The sequence below is a fragment of the Oncorhynchus nerka genome, linkage group LG4, assembly GCF_034236695.1.
Source record: "Oncorhynchus nerka isolate Pitt River linkage group LG4, Oner_Uvic_2.0, whole genome shotgun sequence".
Lineage (NCBI taxonomy): Eukaryota > Metazoa > Chordata > Actinopteri > Salmoniformes > Salmonidae > Oncorhynchus > Oncorhynchus nerka.
In genome coordinates, this window is record NC_088399.1 from 103,102,921 (window position 1) to 103,118,806 (window position 15,886).

General features: G+C 44.0%; 1 protein-coding gene across 1 annotated transcript in view; it reads right to left on the reverse strand.

The window, feature by feature from the left end:
- Positions 1-11,174: 11,174 nt before the first annotated feature.
- The window catches only part of LOC115123463 (protein LYRIC-like), a 30,396-nt gene continuing 25,684 nt past the window's right edge, over positions 11,175-15,886 (reverse strand). The window contains exons 10-11 of the mRNA XM_065018077.1: positions 13,493-13,580; positions 11,175-13,209 (exon numbers count right to left, since the gene is read on the reverse strand). Coding sequence (XP_064874149.1) covers positions 13,136-13,209; positions 13,493-13,580 — 162 coding nt within the window. The 3' untranslated portion in view covers positions 11,175-13,135. The remainder of the gene's footprint in view (positions 13,210-13,492; positions 13,581-15,886) is intronic.

The following is a 15,886-nucleotide window of genomic DNA, read 5'->3' on the forward strand; positions in this document are numbered from 1 at the left end:
CTACTGCCACAGGATAGAATACAACTACATTCTATAATGACACGGCCTACTGCCACAGGATAGAATACAACTACATTCTATAATGACACGGCCTACTGCCACAGGATAGAATACAACTACATTCTATAATGACACGGCCTACTGCCACAGGATAGAATACAACTACATTCTATAATGACACGGCCTACTGCCACAGGATAGAATACAACTACATTCTATAATGACACGGCCTACTGCCACAGGATAGAATACAACTACATTCTATAATGACACGGCCTACTGCCACAGGATAGAATACAACTACATTCTATAATGACACGGCCTACTGCCACAGGATAGAATACAACTACATTCTATAATGACACGGCCTACTGCCACAGGATAGAATACAACTACATTCTATAATGACATGGCCTACTGCCAGGATAGAATACAACTACATTCTATAATGACACGGCCTACTGCCACAGGATAGAATACAACTACATTCTATAATGACACGGCCTACTGCCACAGGATAGAATACAACTACATTCTATAATGACACGGCCTACTGCCACAGGATAGAATACAACTACATTCTATAATGACACGGCCTACTGCCACAGGATAGAATACAACTACATTCTATAATGACACGGCCTACTGCCACAGGATAGAATACGACTACATTCTATAATGACACGGCCTACTGCCACAGGATAGAATACTGCCATACAGGATAGAATACAACTACATTCTATAATGACACGGCCTACTGCCACAGGATAGAATACAACTACATTCTATAATGACACGGCCTACTGCCACAGGATAGAATACAACTACATTCTATAATGACACGGCCTACTGCCACAGGATAGAATACAACTACATTCTATAATGACATGGCCTACAGGATAGAATACAACTACATTCTATAATGACACGGCCTACTGCCACAGGATAGAATACAACTACATTCTATAATGACATGGCCTACTGCCACAGGATAGAATACAACTACATTCTATAATGACACGGCCTACTGCCACAGGATAGAATACAACTACATTCTATAATGACACGGCCTACTGCCACAGGATAGAATACAACTACATTCTATAATGACACGGCCTACTGCCACAGGATAGAATACAACTACATTCTATAATGACACGGCCTACTGCCACAGGATAGAATACAACTACATTCTATAATGACACGGCCTACTGCCACAGGATAGAATACAACTACATTCTATAATGACACGGCCTACTGCCACAGGATAGAATACAACTACATTCTATAATGACACGGCCTACTGCCACAGGATAGAATACAACTACATTCTATAATGACACGGCCTACTGCCACAGGATAGAATACAACTACATTCTATAATGACACGGCCTACTGCCACAGGATAGAATACAACTACATTCTATAATGACACGGCCTACTGCCACAGGATAGAATACAACTACATTCTATAATGACACAGGACTGCCACAGGATAGAATACAACTACATTCTATAATGACACGGCCTACTGCCACAGGATAGAATACAACTACATTCTATAATGACACGGCCTACTGCCACAGGATAGAATACAACTACATTCTATAATGACACGGCCTACTGCCACAGGATAGAATACAACTACATTCTATAATGACACGGCCTACTGCCACAGGATAGAATACAACTACATTCTATAATGACACGGCCTACTGCCACAGGATAGAATACAACTACATTCTATAATGACACGGCCTACTGCCACAGGATAGAATACAACTACATTCTATAATGACATGGCCTACTGCCACAGGATAGAATACAACTACATTCTATAATGACACGGCCTACTGCCACAGGATAGAATACAACTACATTCTATAATGACACGGCCTACTGCCACAGGATAGAATACAACTACATTCTATAATGACACGCCACAGGATAGAATACAACTACATTCTATAATGACACGGCCTACTGCCACAGGATAGAATACAACTACATTCTATAATGACACGGCCTACTGCCACAGGATAGAATACAACTACATTCTATAATGACATGGCCTACTGCCACAGGATAGAATACAACTACATTCTATAATGACACGGCCTACTGCCACAGGAATACAACTACATTCTATAATGACACGGCCTACTGCCACAGGATAGAATACAACTACATTCTATAATGACACGGCCTACTGCCACAGGATAGAATACAACTACATTCTATAATGACACGGCCTACTGCCACAGGATAGAATACAACTACATTCTATAATGACATGGCCTACAGGATAGAATACAACTACATTCTATAATGACACGGCCTACTGCCACAGGATAGAATACAACTACATTCTATAATGACACGGCCTACTGCCACATGATAGAATACAACTACATTCTATAATGACACGGCCTACTGCCACAGGATAGAATACAACTACATTCTATAATTACACGGCCTACTGCCACAGGATAGAATACAACTACATTCTATAATGACACGGCCTACTGCCACAGGATAGAATACAACTACATTCTATAATGACACGGCCTACTGCCACAGGATAGAATACAACTACATTCTATAATGACACGGCCTACTACCACAGGATAGAATATGACTACATTCTATGATGACATGGCCTACTGCCACAGGATAGAATACAACTACATTCTATAATGACACGGCCTACTGCCACAGGATAGAATACAACTACATTCTATAATGACACGGCCTACTGCCACAGGATAGAATACAACTACATTCTATAATGACACGGCCTACTGCCACAGGATAGAATACAACTACATTCTATAATGACACGGCCTACTGCCACAGGATAGAATACAACTACATTCTATAATGACATGGCCTACAGGATAGAATACAACTACATTCTATAATGATACGGCCTACTGCCACAGAATACAACTACATTCTATAATGACACGGCCTACTGCCACAGGATAGAATACAACTACATTCTATAATGACACGGCCTACTGCCTCAGGATAGAATACGACTACATTCTATAATGACACGGCCTACTGCCACAGGATAGAATACAACTACATTCTATAATGACATGGCCTACAGGATAGAATACAACTACATTCTATAATGACACGGCCTACAGGATAGAATACAACTACATTCTATAATGACACGGCCTACTGCCACAGGATAGAATACAACTACATTCTATAATGACACGGCCTACTGCCACATGATAGAATACAACTACATTCTATAATGACACGGCCTACTGCCACAGGATAGAATACAACTACATTCTATAATTACACGGCCTACTGCCACAGGATAGAATACAACTACATTCTATAATGACACGGCTTACTGCCACAGGATAGAATACAACTACATTCTATAATGACACGGCCTACTGCCACAGGATAGAATACAACTACATTCTATAATGACACGGCCTACTGCCACAGGATAGAATACAACTACATTCTATAATGACACGGCCTACTGCCACAGGATAGAATACAACTACATTCTATAATGACACGGCCTACTGCCACAGGATAGAATACAACTACATTCTATAATGACACGGCCTACTGCCACAGGATAGAATACAACTTCATTCTATAATGACACGGCCTACTGCCACAGGATAGAATACAACTACATTCTATAATGACATGGCCTACAGGATAGAATACAACTACATTCTATAATGACACGGCCTACAGGATAGAATACAACTACATTCTATAATGACACGGCCTACTGCCACAGGATAGAATACAACTACATTCTATAATGACACGGCCTACAGGATAGAATACAACTACATTCTATAATGACACGGCCTACTGCCACAGGATAGAATACAACTACATTCTATAATGACACGGCCTACTGCCACAGGATAGAATACAACTACATTCTATAATGACACGGCCTACTGCCACAGGATAGAATACAACTACATTCTATAATGACACGGCCTACTGCCACAGGATAGAATACAACTACATTCTATAATGACACGGCCTACTGCCACAGGATAGAATACAACTACATTCTATAATGACACGGCCTACTGCCACAGGATAGAATACAACTACATTCTATAATGACACGGCCTACTGCCACAGGATAGAATACAACTACATTCTATAATGACACGGCTTACTGCCACAGGATAGAATACAACTACATTCTATAATGACACGGCCTACTGCCACAGGATAGAATACAACTACATTCTATAATGACATGGCCTACAGGATAGAATACAACTACATTCTATAATGACACGGCCTACTGCCACAGAATACAACTACATTCTATAATGACACGGCCTACTGCCACAGGATAGAATACAACTACATTCTATAATGACACGGCCTACTGCCACAGGATAGAATACGACTACATTCTATAATGACACGGCCTACTGCCACAGGATAGAATACAACTACATTCTATAATGACATGGCCTACAGGATAGAATACAACTACATTCTATAATGACACGGCCTACAGGATAGAATACAACTACATTCTATAATGACACGGCCTACTGCCACAGGATAGAATACAACTACATTCTATAATGACACGGCCTACTGCCACATGATAGAATACAACTACATTCTATAATGACACGGCCTACTGCCACAGGATAGAATACAACTACATTCTATAATTACACGGCCTACTGCCACAGGATAGAATACAACTACATTCTATAATGACACGGCTTACTGCCACAGGATAGAATACAACTACATTCTATAATGACACGGCCTACTGCCACAGAATAGAATACAACTACATTCTATAATGACACGGCCTACTACCACAGGATAGAATATGACTACATTCTATGATGACATGGCCTACTGCCACAGGATAGAATACAACTACATTCTATAATGACACGGCCTACTGCCACAGGATAGAATACAACTACATTCTATAATGACACGGCCTACTGCCACAGGATAGAATACAACTACATTCTATAATGACACGGCCTACTGCCACAGGATAGAATACGACTACATTCTATAATGACACGGCCTACTGCCACAGGATAGAATACAACTACATTCTATAATGACATGGCCTACAGGATAGAATACAACTACATTCTATAATGACACGGCCTACAGGATAGAATACAACTACATTCTATAATGACACGGCCTACTGCCACAGGATAGAATACAACTACATTCTATAATGACACGGCCTACTGCCACATGATAGAATACAACTACATTCTATAATGACACGGCCTACTGCCACAGGATAGAATACAACTACATTCTATAATGACACGGCCTACTGCCACAGGATAGAATACAACTACATTCTATAATGACACGGCCTACTGCCACATGATAGAATACAACTACATTCTATAATGACACGGCCTACTGCCACAGGATAGAATACAACTACATTCTATAATGACACGGCCTACTGCCACAGGATAGAATACAACTACATTCTATAATGACACGGCCTACTGCCACAGGATAGAATACAACTACATTCTATAATGACACGGCCTACTGCCACAGGATAGAATACAACTTCATTCTATAATGACATGGCCTACAGGATAGAATACAACTACATTCTATAATGACACGGCCTACAGGATAGAATACAACTACATTCTATAATGACACGGCCTACTGCCACAGGATAGAATACAACTACATTCTATAATGACACGGCCTACTGCCACAGGATAGAATACAACTACATTCTATAATGACACGGCCTACTGCCACAGGATAGAATACAACTACATTCTATAATGACACGGCCTACTGCCACAGGATAGAATACAACTACATTCTATAATGACACGGCCTACTGCCACAGGATAGAATACAACTACATTCTATAATGACACGGCCTACTGCCACAGGATAGAATACAACTACATTCTATAATGACACGGCCTACTGCCACAGGATAGAATACAACTACATTCTATAATGACACGGCTTACTGCCACAGGATAGAATACAACTACATTCTATAATGACACGGCCTACTGCCACAGGATAGAATACAACTACATTCTATAATGACACGGCCTACAGGATAGAATACAACTACATTCTATAATGACACGGCCTACTGGATAGAATACAACTACATTCTATAATGACATGGCCTACAGGATAGAATACAACTACATTCTATAATGACACAGACTACTACCACAGGATAGAATACAACTACATTCTATAATGACACGGCCTACTGCCACAGGATAGAATACAACTACATTCTATAATGACATGGCCTACTACCACAGGATAGAATACGACTACATTCTATAATGACACGGCCTACTGCCACAGGATAGAATACAACTACATTCTATAATGACACGGCCTCCTGCCACAGGATAGAATACAACTACATTCTATAATGACACGGCCTACTGCCACAGGATAGAATACAACTACATTCTATAATGACACGGCCTACAGGATAGAATACAACTACATTCTATAATGATCTACAACCTCTCCCTCAACGATGAGACAGCCTCTAGGGAGGAGGTCAGAGACCTGGCCGTGTGGTGCCAGGAAAACAACCTCTCCCTCAATGTGATCAAGACAAAGGAGATGATTGTGGACTAAGGAAAAAGGAGGACCGAGCACGACCCCATTCTCATCTATGGGGCTGTAGTGGAGCAGGTTGAGAGTTTCAAGTTCCTTGGCGTCCATATCACCAACAAACTAACATGGTCCAAGCACACCAAGTCAGTCGTGAAAAGGACACAACAAAACCTATTCCCCCTCAGGAGACTGAAAAGATTTGGCATGGGTCCTCAGATCCTCAAAATGTTGTACAGCTGCACCATCGAGAGCATCGCTGCCTGGTTGCATCACCGCCTGGTATGGCAACTGCTCCGCCTCCGACCTCAAGGCACTACAGAGAGTAGTGCGTACGGCCCAGTACATCACCGGGGCCAAGCTTCCTGCCATCCAGGACCTCTATACCAGGCGGTGTCAGATGAAGGCCCTAAAAATTGTCAAAGACTCCAGCCACCCCAGTCATAGACTGTTCTCTCTGCTACCGCACGGCTTTACTAGGTTTACTACACCTGTTGTATTCAGTATTTCACTGTAAGGTCTACTACACCTGTTGTATTCAGCATTTCACTGTAAGGTCTACTACACCTGTTGTATTCAGCATTTCACTGTAAGGTCTACTACACCTGTTGTATTCAGCATTTCACTGTAAGGTCTACTACACCTGTTGTATTCAGCATTTCACTGTAAGGTCTACTACACCTGTTGTATTCAGTATTTCACTGTAAGGTCTACTACACCTGTTGTATTCAGCATTTCACTGTAAGGTCTACTACACCTGTTGTATTCAGTATTTCACTGTAAGGTCTACTACACCTGTTGTATTCAGCATTTCACTGTAAGGTCTACTACACCTGTTGTATTCAGCATTTCACTGTAAGGTCTACTACACCTGTTGTATTCAGCATTTCACTGTAAGGTCTACTACACCTGTTGTATTCAGCATTTCACTGTAAGGTCTACTACACCTGTTGTATTCAGCATTTCACTGTAAGGTCTACTACACCTGTTGTATTCAGTATTTCACTGTAAGGTCTACTACACCTGTTGTATTCAGCATTTCACTGTAAGGTCTACTACACCTGTTGTATTCAGCATTTCACTGTAAGGTCTACTACACCTGTTGTATTCAGCATTTCACTGTGAGGTCTACCTACACCTGTTGTATTCAGCATTTCACGTGACAAATAACATATGATCACTTTTTCCTCACTGACAAGCGGTTTCAACTCGCTATTTGCATTTGAGGTTTGGTCCAACAGAATCGGTCATATGGACACAGATACTATTCAGACATTATTTGACTGTTGTAGAGAAGTTAACCGATACCCTTTTTATGTCTCAACTGCTCAAATTGCAGTTCAGAGCAGACAATTCCAAAACAGGAGTATCAATGAACATTGGTTCTGGAAAATGAATGCTCAGTTTTTTGTGTGTGGCATTGTGGTACCAGGTACGGCAGCATTTTAGCCAAAGACTTATACTAGCTGTCTGTGTGTTTTATAAATGTGCAATAAGCATAAAACAATTATAAAAGGAATTGGCAACTAGTTCTCATGATGAGAAATAAGTTAGGCCACTTGATTTGAACACCTGAACGAAGTGGACAGGTGCTTGCATGCTGTTCAAACAGTTGAAGGGGTTTTCCTAGCGATTCAACTGTCTACCATGTTAGCAAGCAAATATGCAGAAAAAATATATAAAACGCAACATGTAAAGTGTTGGTCCCATGTTTCATGAGCTAAAATAAAAGATTCCAGGAACTATCCATACGCACAAAAAGCTTCTCTCAATTTGGTGCACAAATTTGTTTACGTCCCTGTTAGTGAGCATTTCTCCGTTGCCAAGATAATCCATCCACCTGACAGGTGTGGCATATCAAGAAGCTGATTAAATAGCATGATTGTTACATAGGTGCACCTTGTGCTGTGGACAAAATGCCACTAAAATGTGCAGTTGTGTCACACAACACAATGCCACAAGTTGAGGGAGTGTAAAATTAGCATTCTGACTGCAGGAATGTCTACCAGAGCTGTTGCCAGATAATTTAATGTTAATTTCTCCACCATAAGCAGTCTCTCTTGTTTTAGAGTATTTGCCAGTACGTCCAACCGACCTCACAAACGGCAGACTACGGTTAACCACGCCAGCCCAGGACCTCCACATCCGGCTTCTTCACCTGCGGGATCGTCTGAGACCAGCCACCCGGACAGCTGATGAAATTGAATTTCTGTAATAAAGCCCTTTGGTGGGGGGAAAAGTCATTCGGATTGGCCCAGGCCCATCCATGCCCCTGCCCAGTCATCAGGGCCTAATACATTATTTTTAATTGACTGATTTCCTTATATGAACTATAACTCAGTAAAGTTGTTGAAATTGTTGCGTTTATATTGTTGTTCAGTACTAGATCAGAGCTGGCTAGATTCCCATAGAGATGAGCTGGCTACTCACTAGCTGGCTACTCACTAGATTCCCATAGAGATGAGCTGGCTACTCACTAGATTCCCATAGAGATGAGCTGGCTACTCACTAGATTCCCATAGAGATGAGCTGGCTACTCACTAGATTCCCATAGAGATGAGCTGGCTACTCACTAGATTCCCATAGAGATGAGCTGGCTACTCACTAGATTCCCATAGATGAGCTGGCTGCTCACTAGATTCCCATAGAGATGAGCTGGCTACTCACTAGATTCCCATAGAGATGAGCTGGCTACTCACTAGATTCCCATAGAGATGAGCTGGCTACTCACTAGATTCCCATAGAGATGAGCTGGCTACTCACTAGATTCCCATAGAGATGAGATGGCTACTCACTAGATTCCCATAGAGATGAGCTGGCTACTCACTAGATTCCCATAGAGATGAGCTGGCTACTCACTAGATTCCCATAGAGATGAGCTGGCTACTCACTAGATTCCCATAGAGATGAGCTGGCTACTCACTAGATTCCCATAGAGATGAGCTGGCTACTCACTAGATTCCCATAGAGATGAGATGGCTACTCACTAGATTCCCATAGAGATGAGCTGGCTACTCACTAGCTGGCTACTCACTAGATTCCCATAGAGATGAGCTGGCTACTCACTAGATTCCCATAGAGATGAGATGGCTACTCACTAGATTCCCATAGAGATGAGCTGGCTACTCACTAGATTCCCATAGAGATGAGCTGGCTACTCACTAGATTTCCATAGATGAGCTGGCTGCTCACTAGATTCCCATAGATATGAGCTGGCTACTCACTAGATTCCCATAGAGATGAGCTGGCTACTCACTAGATTCCCATCGAGATGAGCTGGCTACTCACTAGATTCCCATAGATATGAGCTGGCTACTCACTAGATTCCCATAGAGATGAGCTGGCTACTCACTAGATTCCCATAGAGATGAGCTGGCTACTCACTAGATTCCCATAGAGATGAGCTGGCTACTCACTAGATTCCCATAGATATGAGCTGGCTACTCACTAGATTCCCATAGAGATGAGCTGGCTACTCACTAGATTCCCATAGATATGAGCTGGCTACTCACTAGATTCCCATAGAGATGAGCTGGCTACTCACTAGATTCCCATCGAGATGAGCTGGCTACTCACTAGATTCCCATAGAGATGAGCTGGCTACTCACTAGCTGGCTACTCACTAGATTCCCATAGATATGAGCTGGCTACTCACTAGATTCCCATCGAGATGAGCTGGCTACTCACTAGATTCCCATCGAGATGAGCTGGCTACTCACTAGATTCCCATAGAGATGAGCTGGCTACTCACTAGATTCCCATCGAGATGAGCTGGCTACTCACTAGATTCCCATAGAGATGAGCTGGCTACTCACTAGATTCCCATAGAGATGAGCTGGCTACTCACTAGATTCCCATAGAGATGAGCTGGCTACTCACTAGATTCCCATAGAGATGAGCTGGCTACTCACTAGATTCCCATAGAGATGAGCTGGCTACTCACTAGATTCCCATAGAGATGAGCTGGCTACTCACTAGATTCCCATAGAGATGAGCTGGCTACTCACTAGATTCCCATAGAGATGAGCTGGCTACTCACTAGATTCCCATAGAGATGAGCTGGCTACTAGCACATGGGGTTGTGCTTGAGAGATGGTTGAGACCTGTGTTAATTTTCTAGAATGCCTGCTACAACAAGTTAGTCATTATTAGTGTGTGTTATGCATGGCTCTGGTTAAATTTGTAACAAAAGCGTATTTTCAGACGGACTTGAAAGCGACAGTGATTTTTGTAAAAAAAAGCTGATTAAACTATTTTGATAAAAAATAATGTAATTATTAGTGGGTCTTATGGTTGTGGAAGGTTTATATCTAGCCTAGGTATAACTTAACAAGCCCTGAATTAAGTTTGGAAAAGATATATAATAATAATGGAGATAAGTCGCTCTGGATAAGAGCGTCTGCTAAATTACTTAAATGTAAATGTATAATCTTTAGGCGAAATCGCCCGTCCTATTATGTATACATGCATTTCTGTGAATGTGTTGAATTGCTGTCTAATAAGAAACTGGTCGTAGTTGCAGTAAAGCATTAGGAGTTATATTGTTTTATTTCAACAAACCTTGAAAAATCATTGCATTTCTTCATAAACAAAATCATTCTTAAATGATTCTTCTAAAGGAGAAGGTATAAATACATGATTGAATCATCTTTTAAAAAGGTTAATGATCAACAGAGAGAGTCAGGTGAGTGCAGCGCCACCAGACATGACTGATCTAGTCTACAGAGAACTATGGGCTGTAAAACACTGAGCTAAGAGCCTCCATTCGGCAACGCTCTTCTTTACACACTCAAAAGCTACCAATAATTACAGTCCATTTGATTTCAGCTAAAGCGTAGGCAGGCTGTCAGCCCTCAAATCTTCAAGCCCAGTCCTTCCGCTCATTCAAGGCTATATACAGTGAGTGATAAAGTACCAATCAGAAGTAGTAACCCGCCCATTCTTTAAATCATACTGTATGAGTACGGTCGTCAGTCAAGACATTTTTTTTAGAACCAAACTTGCAAGAGGATGGATGTGGTAACTCTCCAGCCCTTGGTCTGAAAACTATCACAAAAGAGATGTAAATAAATGCACATACTAATATACTACAGGTTAAGGCAATACAATTCAGTTCCTGATACCTTTAAAATGACTGACATGGAATTAAAGCTGCTCCACACGTCGTCTCATCTTCAGTACCTCCCCTCCCTTATCAGCACATTGACTTCCAACTAAAGTCACAACCAGGAATTACACCTTCACATTCTGCTAAACGGTCTTTTAAAAAAAAAACAATCATGAAAAGACAAAGATAACATATAAGATCCAGCCTGACAGTGCAATCAATCCCAGAAAAATGACACATTAGGAAAAGCCCTTGTGTTCTGTACATATGGCACGGCCTTTTCCCACCAGATAGGATGGAAGAAGAGAGGTTAAGATAAGAACCCTCTCATACACAGCGGAGCACAATACTACTGGTGTCTAAGTACTTCCTGTCTCATACTGGTGTCTGGAAGTACTTCCTGTCATACTGTCTCTACTGGTGTCTAAATACTTAATGTCTCATACTGGTGTCTGGAAGTACTTCATGTCTCATACTGTCTCTACTGGTGTCTGGAAGTACTTCATGTCTCATACTGGTGTCTGGAAGTACTTAATGTCTCATACTGGTGTCTGGAAGTACTTCATGTCTCATACTGTCGCTACTGGTGTCTATAAGTACTTCATGTCATACTGTCTCTACTGGTGTCTAAGTACTTCATATCTTCACCCCTCTTTATACTTCAATTGGTCCATATTTAAGCTAGGACCCCGGTACACAGGCGGGAGGTGGGGGGGGGGGACACTGTACTAGCTAGCTAGCTAGGACTCTGATACACAGGCGGGAGGTGGGGGGCGACACTGTACTAGCTAGCTGGCTAGGGCTCTGATACACAGGCGGGAGGTGTGGGGGGGACACTGTACTAGCTAGCTGGCTAGGACTCTGATACACAGGCAGGAGGTGTGGGGGGGACACTGTACTAGCTAGCTGGCTAGGACTCTGATACACAGGCGGGAGGGGACACTGTACTAGCTAGCTGGCTAGGACTCCGGTACACAGGCAGGAGGTGGGGGGCGACACTGTACTAGCTAGCTAGCGAGGACTCCGGTACACAGGCAGGAGGTGGGGGGGGGGGGGGACGACGACACTGTACCAGCTAGCTAGCGAGGACTCCGGTACACAGGCTACTTTTGAATAATTCACAAACTTCTACCTCACCGCAAGTTAACAACCTCCCTCCTAAACCCCTTATTCCACTTCAGTGTAGCATTTAGTGTAAATAGGTTAGATTAGGCTGATAGGACCAGTCCCCAGCTAAATGAGCTTTTCTCTCTCTTTTTGGGGGATATTTAAAAAGTACAGTCAAACTATTCTGTATAAAAGTCTGTACTTGCAAATTATTGATTGCATTTATAACACATTGAACAATCCTTTTGCATAATAATTCATGTGGGTTCTTGTTTCTTAACTTCCTGTCTCTTTCCGGCTCTTCTTCTTCTGGGACGGCTTGGGAGCATCGGAGCTCGGGTCGGATATTTCTGAAGAGAAAAGAATGGACAATGTGTCAAAAACAGAAATACATTATATTTATTATGGAAAAGCAAGTCAGCAGAAAGTGACACCAACCATTGTAAGAAAATAGTTTGGCTTCCCAATGAGAGAGATCTGATCTGCCTTCTGTTCAGTGTTGATACACATGAGTAGCAACACACTGACTGTCCCAAAATAGCACCCTATTTAGAAAGTAGTGCGCTATAAAAGGGAATAGGGTGCCATTTTGGACGTAACCTATGGTTAAGTTTGCTACTACTAGTATCTTACTCTGTGAGGACGGCTGGGAGATGGACTGTTTGGTCCCTGCTGGTGCTGAACTCTCCACTGGTGTGACTGTCATGCTGTCAGAGGTCACCTGTACAGAGAAGGACAAGTCACACCATGTCAAGGGGCTGAGTCCCAAATAGCACCCTTTATAGTGTACTACTTTTTTTTACCAGGGGTCTTGGTTAAAAACACTGCACTACTGTATATAGGGAATAGGCTGCAAATATGACCAGCAACACACCTTTCACATCCTGTTTCAACTACTCAAGACGGTACAATGTTACAGGACACTGGAAATACAACACATCATTCTCTGTCATGTAGAATACTAGATATTCATTTCAGCTTTCTTAGCCATTTGGGATGCAGACACGTCTGTTACCTGGCCTGTAGCACCACACGTCTGTTACCTGGCCTGTAGGACCACACGTCTGTTACCTGGCCTGTAGGACCACGCGTCTGTTACCTGGCCTGTAGCACCACACGTCTGTTACCTGGCGTGTAGCACCACACGTCTGTTACCTGGCCTGTAGCACCACACGTCTGTTACCTGGCCTGTAGGACCACGTCTGTTACCTGGCCTGTAGCACCACACGTCTGTTACCTGGCCTGTAGGACCACACGTCTGTTACCTGGCCTGTAGGACCACGCGTCTGTTACCTGGCCTGTAGGACCACGCGTCTGTTACCTGGCCTGTAGCACCACGCGTCTGTTACCTGGCCTGTAGCACCACACGTCTGTTACCTGGCCTGTAGCACCACACGTCTGTTACCTGGCCTGTAGGACCACGTCTGTTACCTGGCCTGTAGCACCACACGTCTGTTACCTGGCCTGTAGCACCACACGTCTGTTACCTGGCCTGTAGGACCACACGTCTGTTACCTGGCCTGTAGGACCACACGTCTGTTACCTGGCCTGTAGGACCACGCGTCTGTTACCTGGCCTGTAGCACCACGCGTCTGTTACCTGGCCTGTAGCACCACGTCGTCTGTTACCTGGCCTGGCCTGTTAGCACCACACGTCTGTTACCTGGCCTGTAGCACCACACGTCTGTTACCTGGCCTGTAGGACCACGTCTGTTACCTGGCCTGTAGGACCACACGTCTGTTACCTGGCCTGTAGGACCACACGTCTGTTACCTGGCCTGTAGCACCACGCGTCTGTTACCTGGCCTGTAGCACCACACGTCTGTTACCTGGCCTGTAGGACCACACGTCTGTTACCTGGCCTGTAGGACCACACGTCTGTTACCTGGCCTGTAGGACCACACGTCTGTTACCTGGCCTGTAGGACCACGCGTCTGTTACCTGGCCTGTAGCACCACACGTCTGTTACCTGGCCTGTAGGACCACGTCTGTTACCTGGCCTGTAGCACCACACGTCTGTTACCTGGCCTGTAGCACCACACGTCTGTTACCTGGCCTGTAGGACCACACGTCTGTTACCTGGCCTGTAGGACCACACGTCTGTTACCTGGCCTGTAGGACCACACGTCTGTTACCTGGCCTGTAGGACCACGTCTGTTACCTGGCCTGTAGGACCACGTCTGTTACCTGGCCTGTAGGACCACGTCTGTTACCTGGCCTGTAGGACCACACGTCTGTTACCTGGCCTGTAGGACCACACGTCTGTTACCTGGCCTGTAGGACCACACGTCTGTTACCTGGCCTGTAGCACCACGTCTGTTACCTGGCCTGTAGAACCACGTCTGTTACCTGGCCTGTAGCACCACACGTCTGTTACCTGGCCTGTAGCACCACACGTCTGTTACCTGGCCTGTAGCACCACGTCTGTTACCTGGCCTGTAGGACCACACGTCTGTTACCTGGCCTGTAGGACCACACGTCTGTTACCTGGCCTGTAGGACCACACGTCTGTTACCTGGCCTGTAGCACCACGTCTGTTACCTGGCCTGTAGAACCACGTCTGTTACCTGGCCTGTAGCACCACACGTCTGTTACCTGGCCTGTAGGACCACACGTCTGTTACCTGGCCTGTAGGACCACACGTCTGTTACCTGGCCTGTAGGACCACACGTCTGTTACCTGGCCTGTAGCACCACACGTCTGTTACCTGGCCTGTAGGACCACGTCTGTTACCTGGCCTGTAGGACCACACGTCTGTTACCTGGCCTGTAGGACCACACGTCTGTTACCTGGCCTGTAGCACCACACGTCTGTTACCTGGCCTGTAGGACCACGTCTGTTACCTGGCCTGTAGCACCACACGTCTGTTACCTGGCCTGTAGCACCACACGTCTGTTACCTGGCCTGTAGGACCACGTCTGTTACCTGGCCTGTAGCACCACACGTCTGTTACCTGGCCTGTAGGACCACACGTCTGTTACCTGGCCTGTAGGACCACGTCTGTTACCTGGCCTGTAGGACCACACGT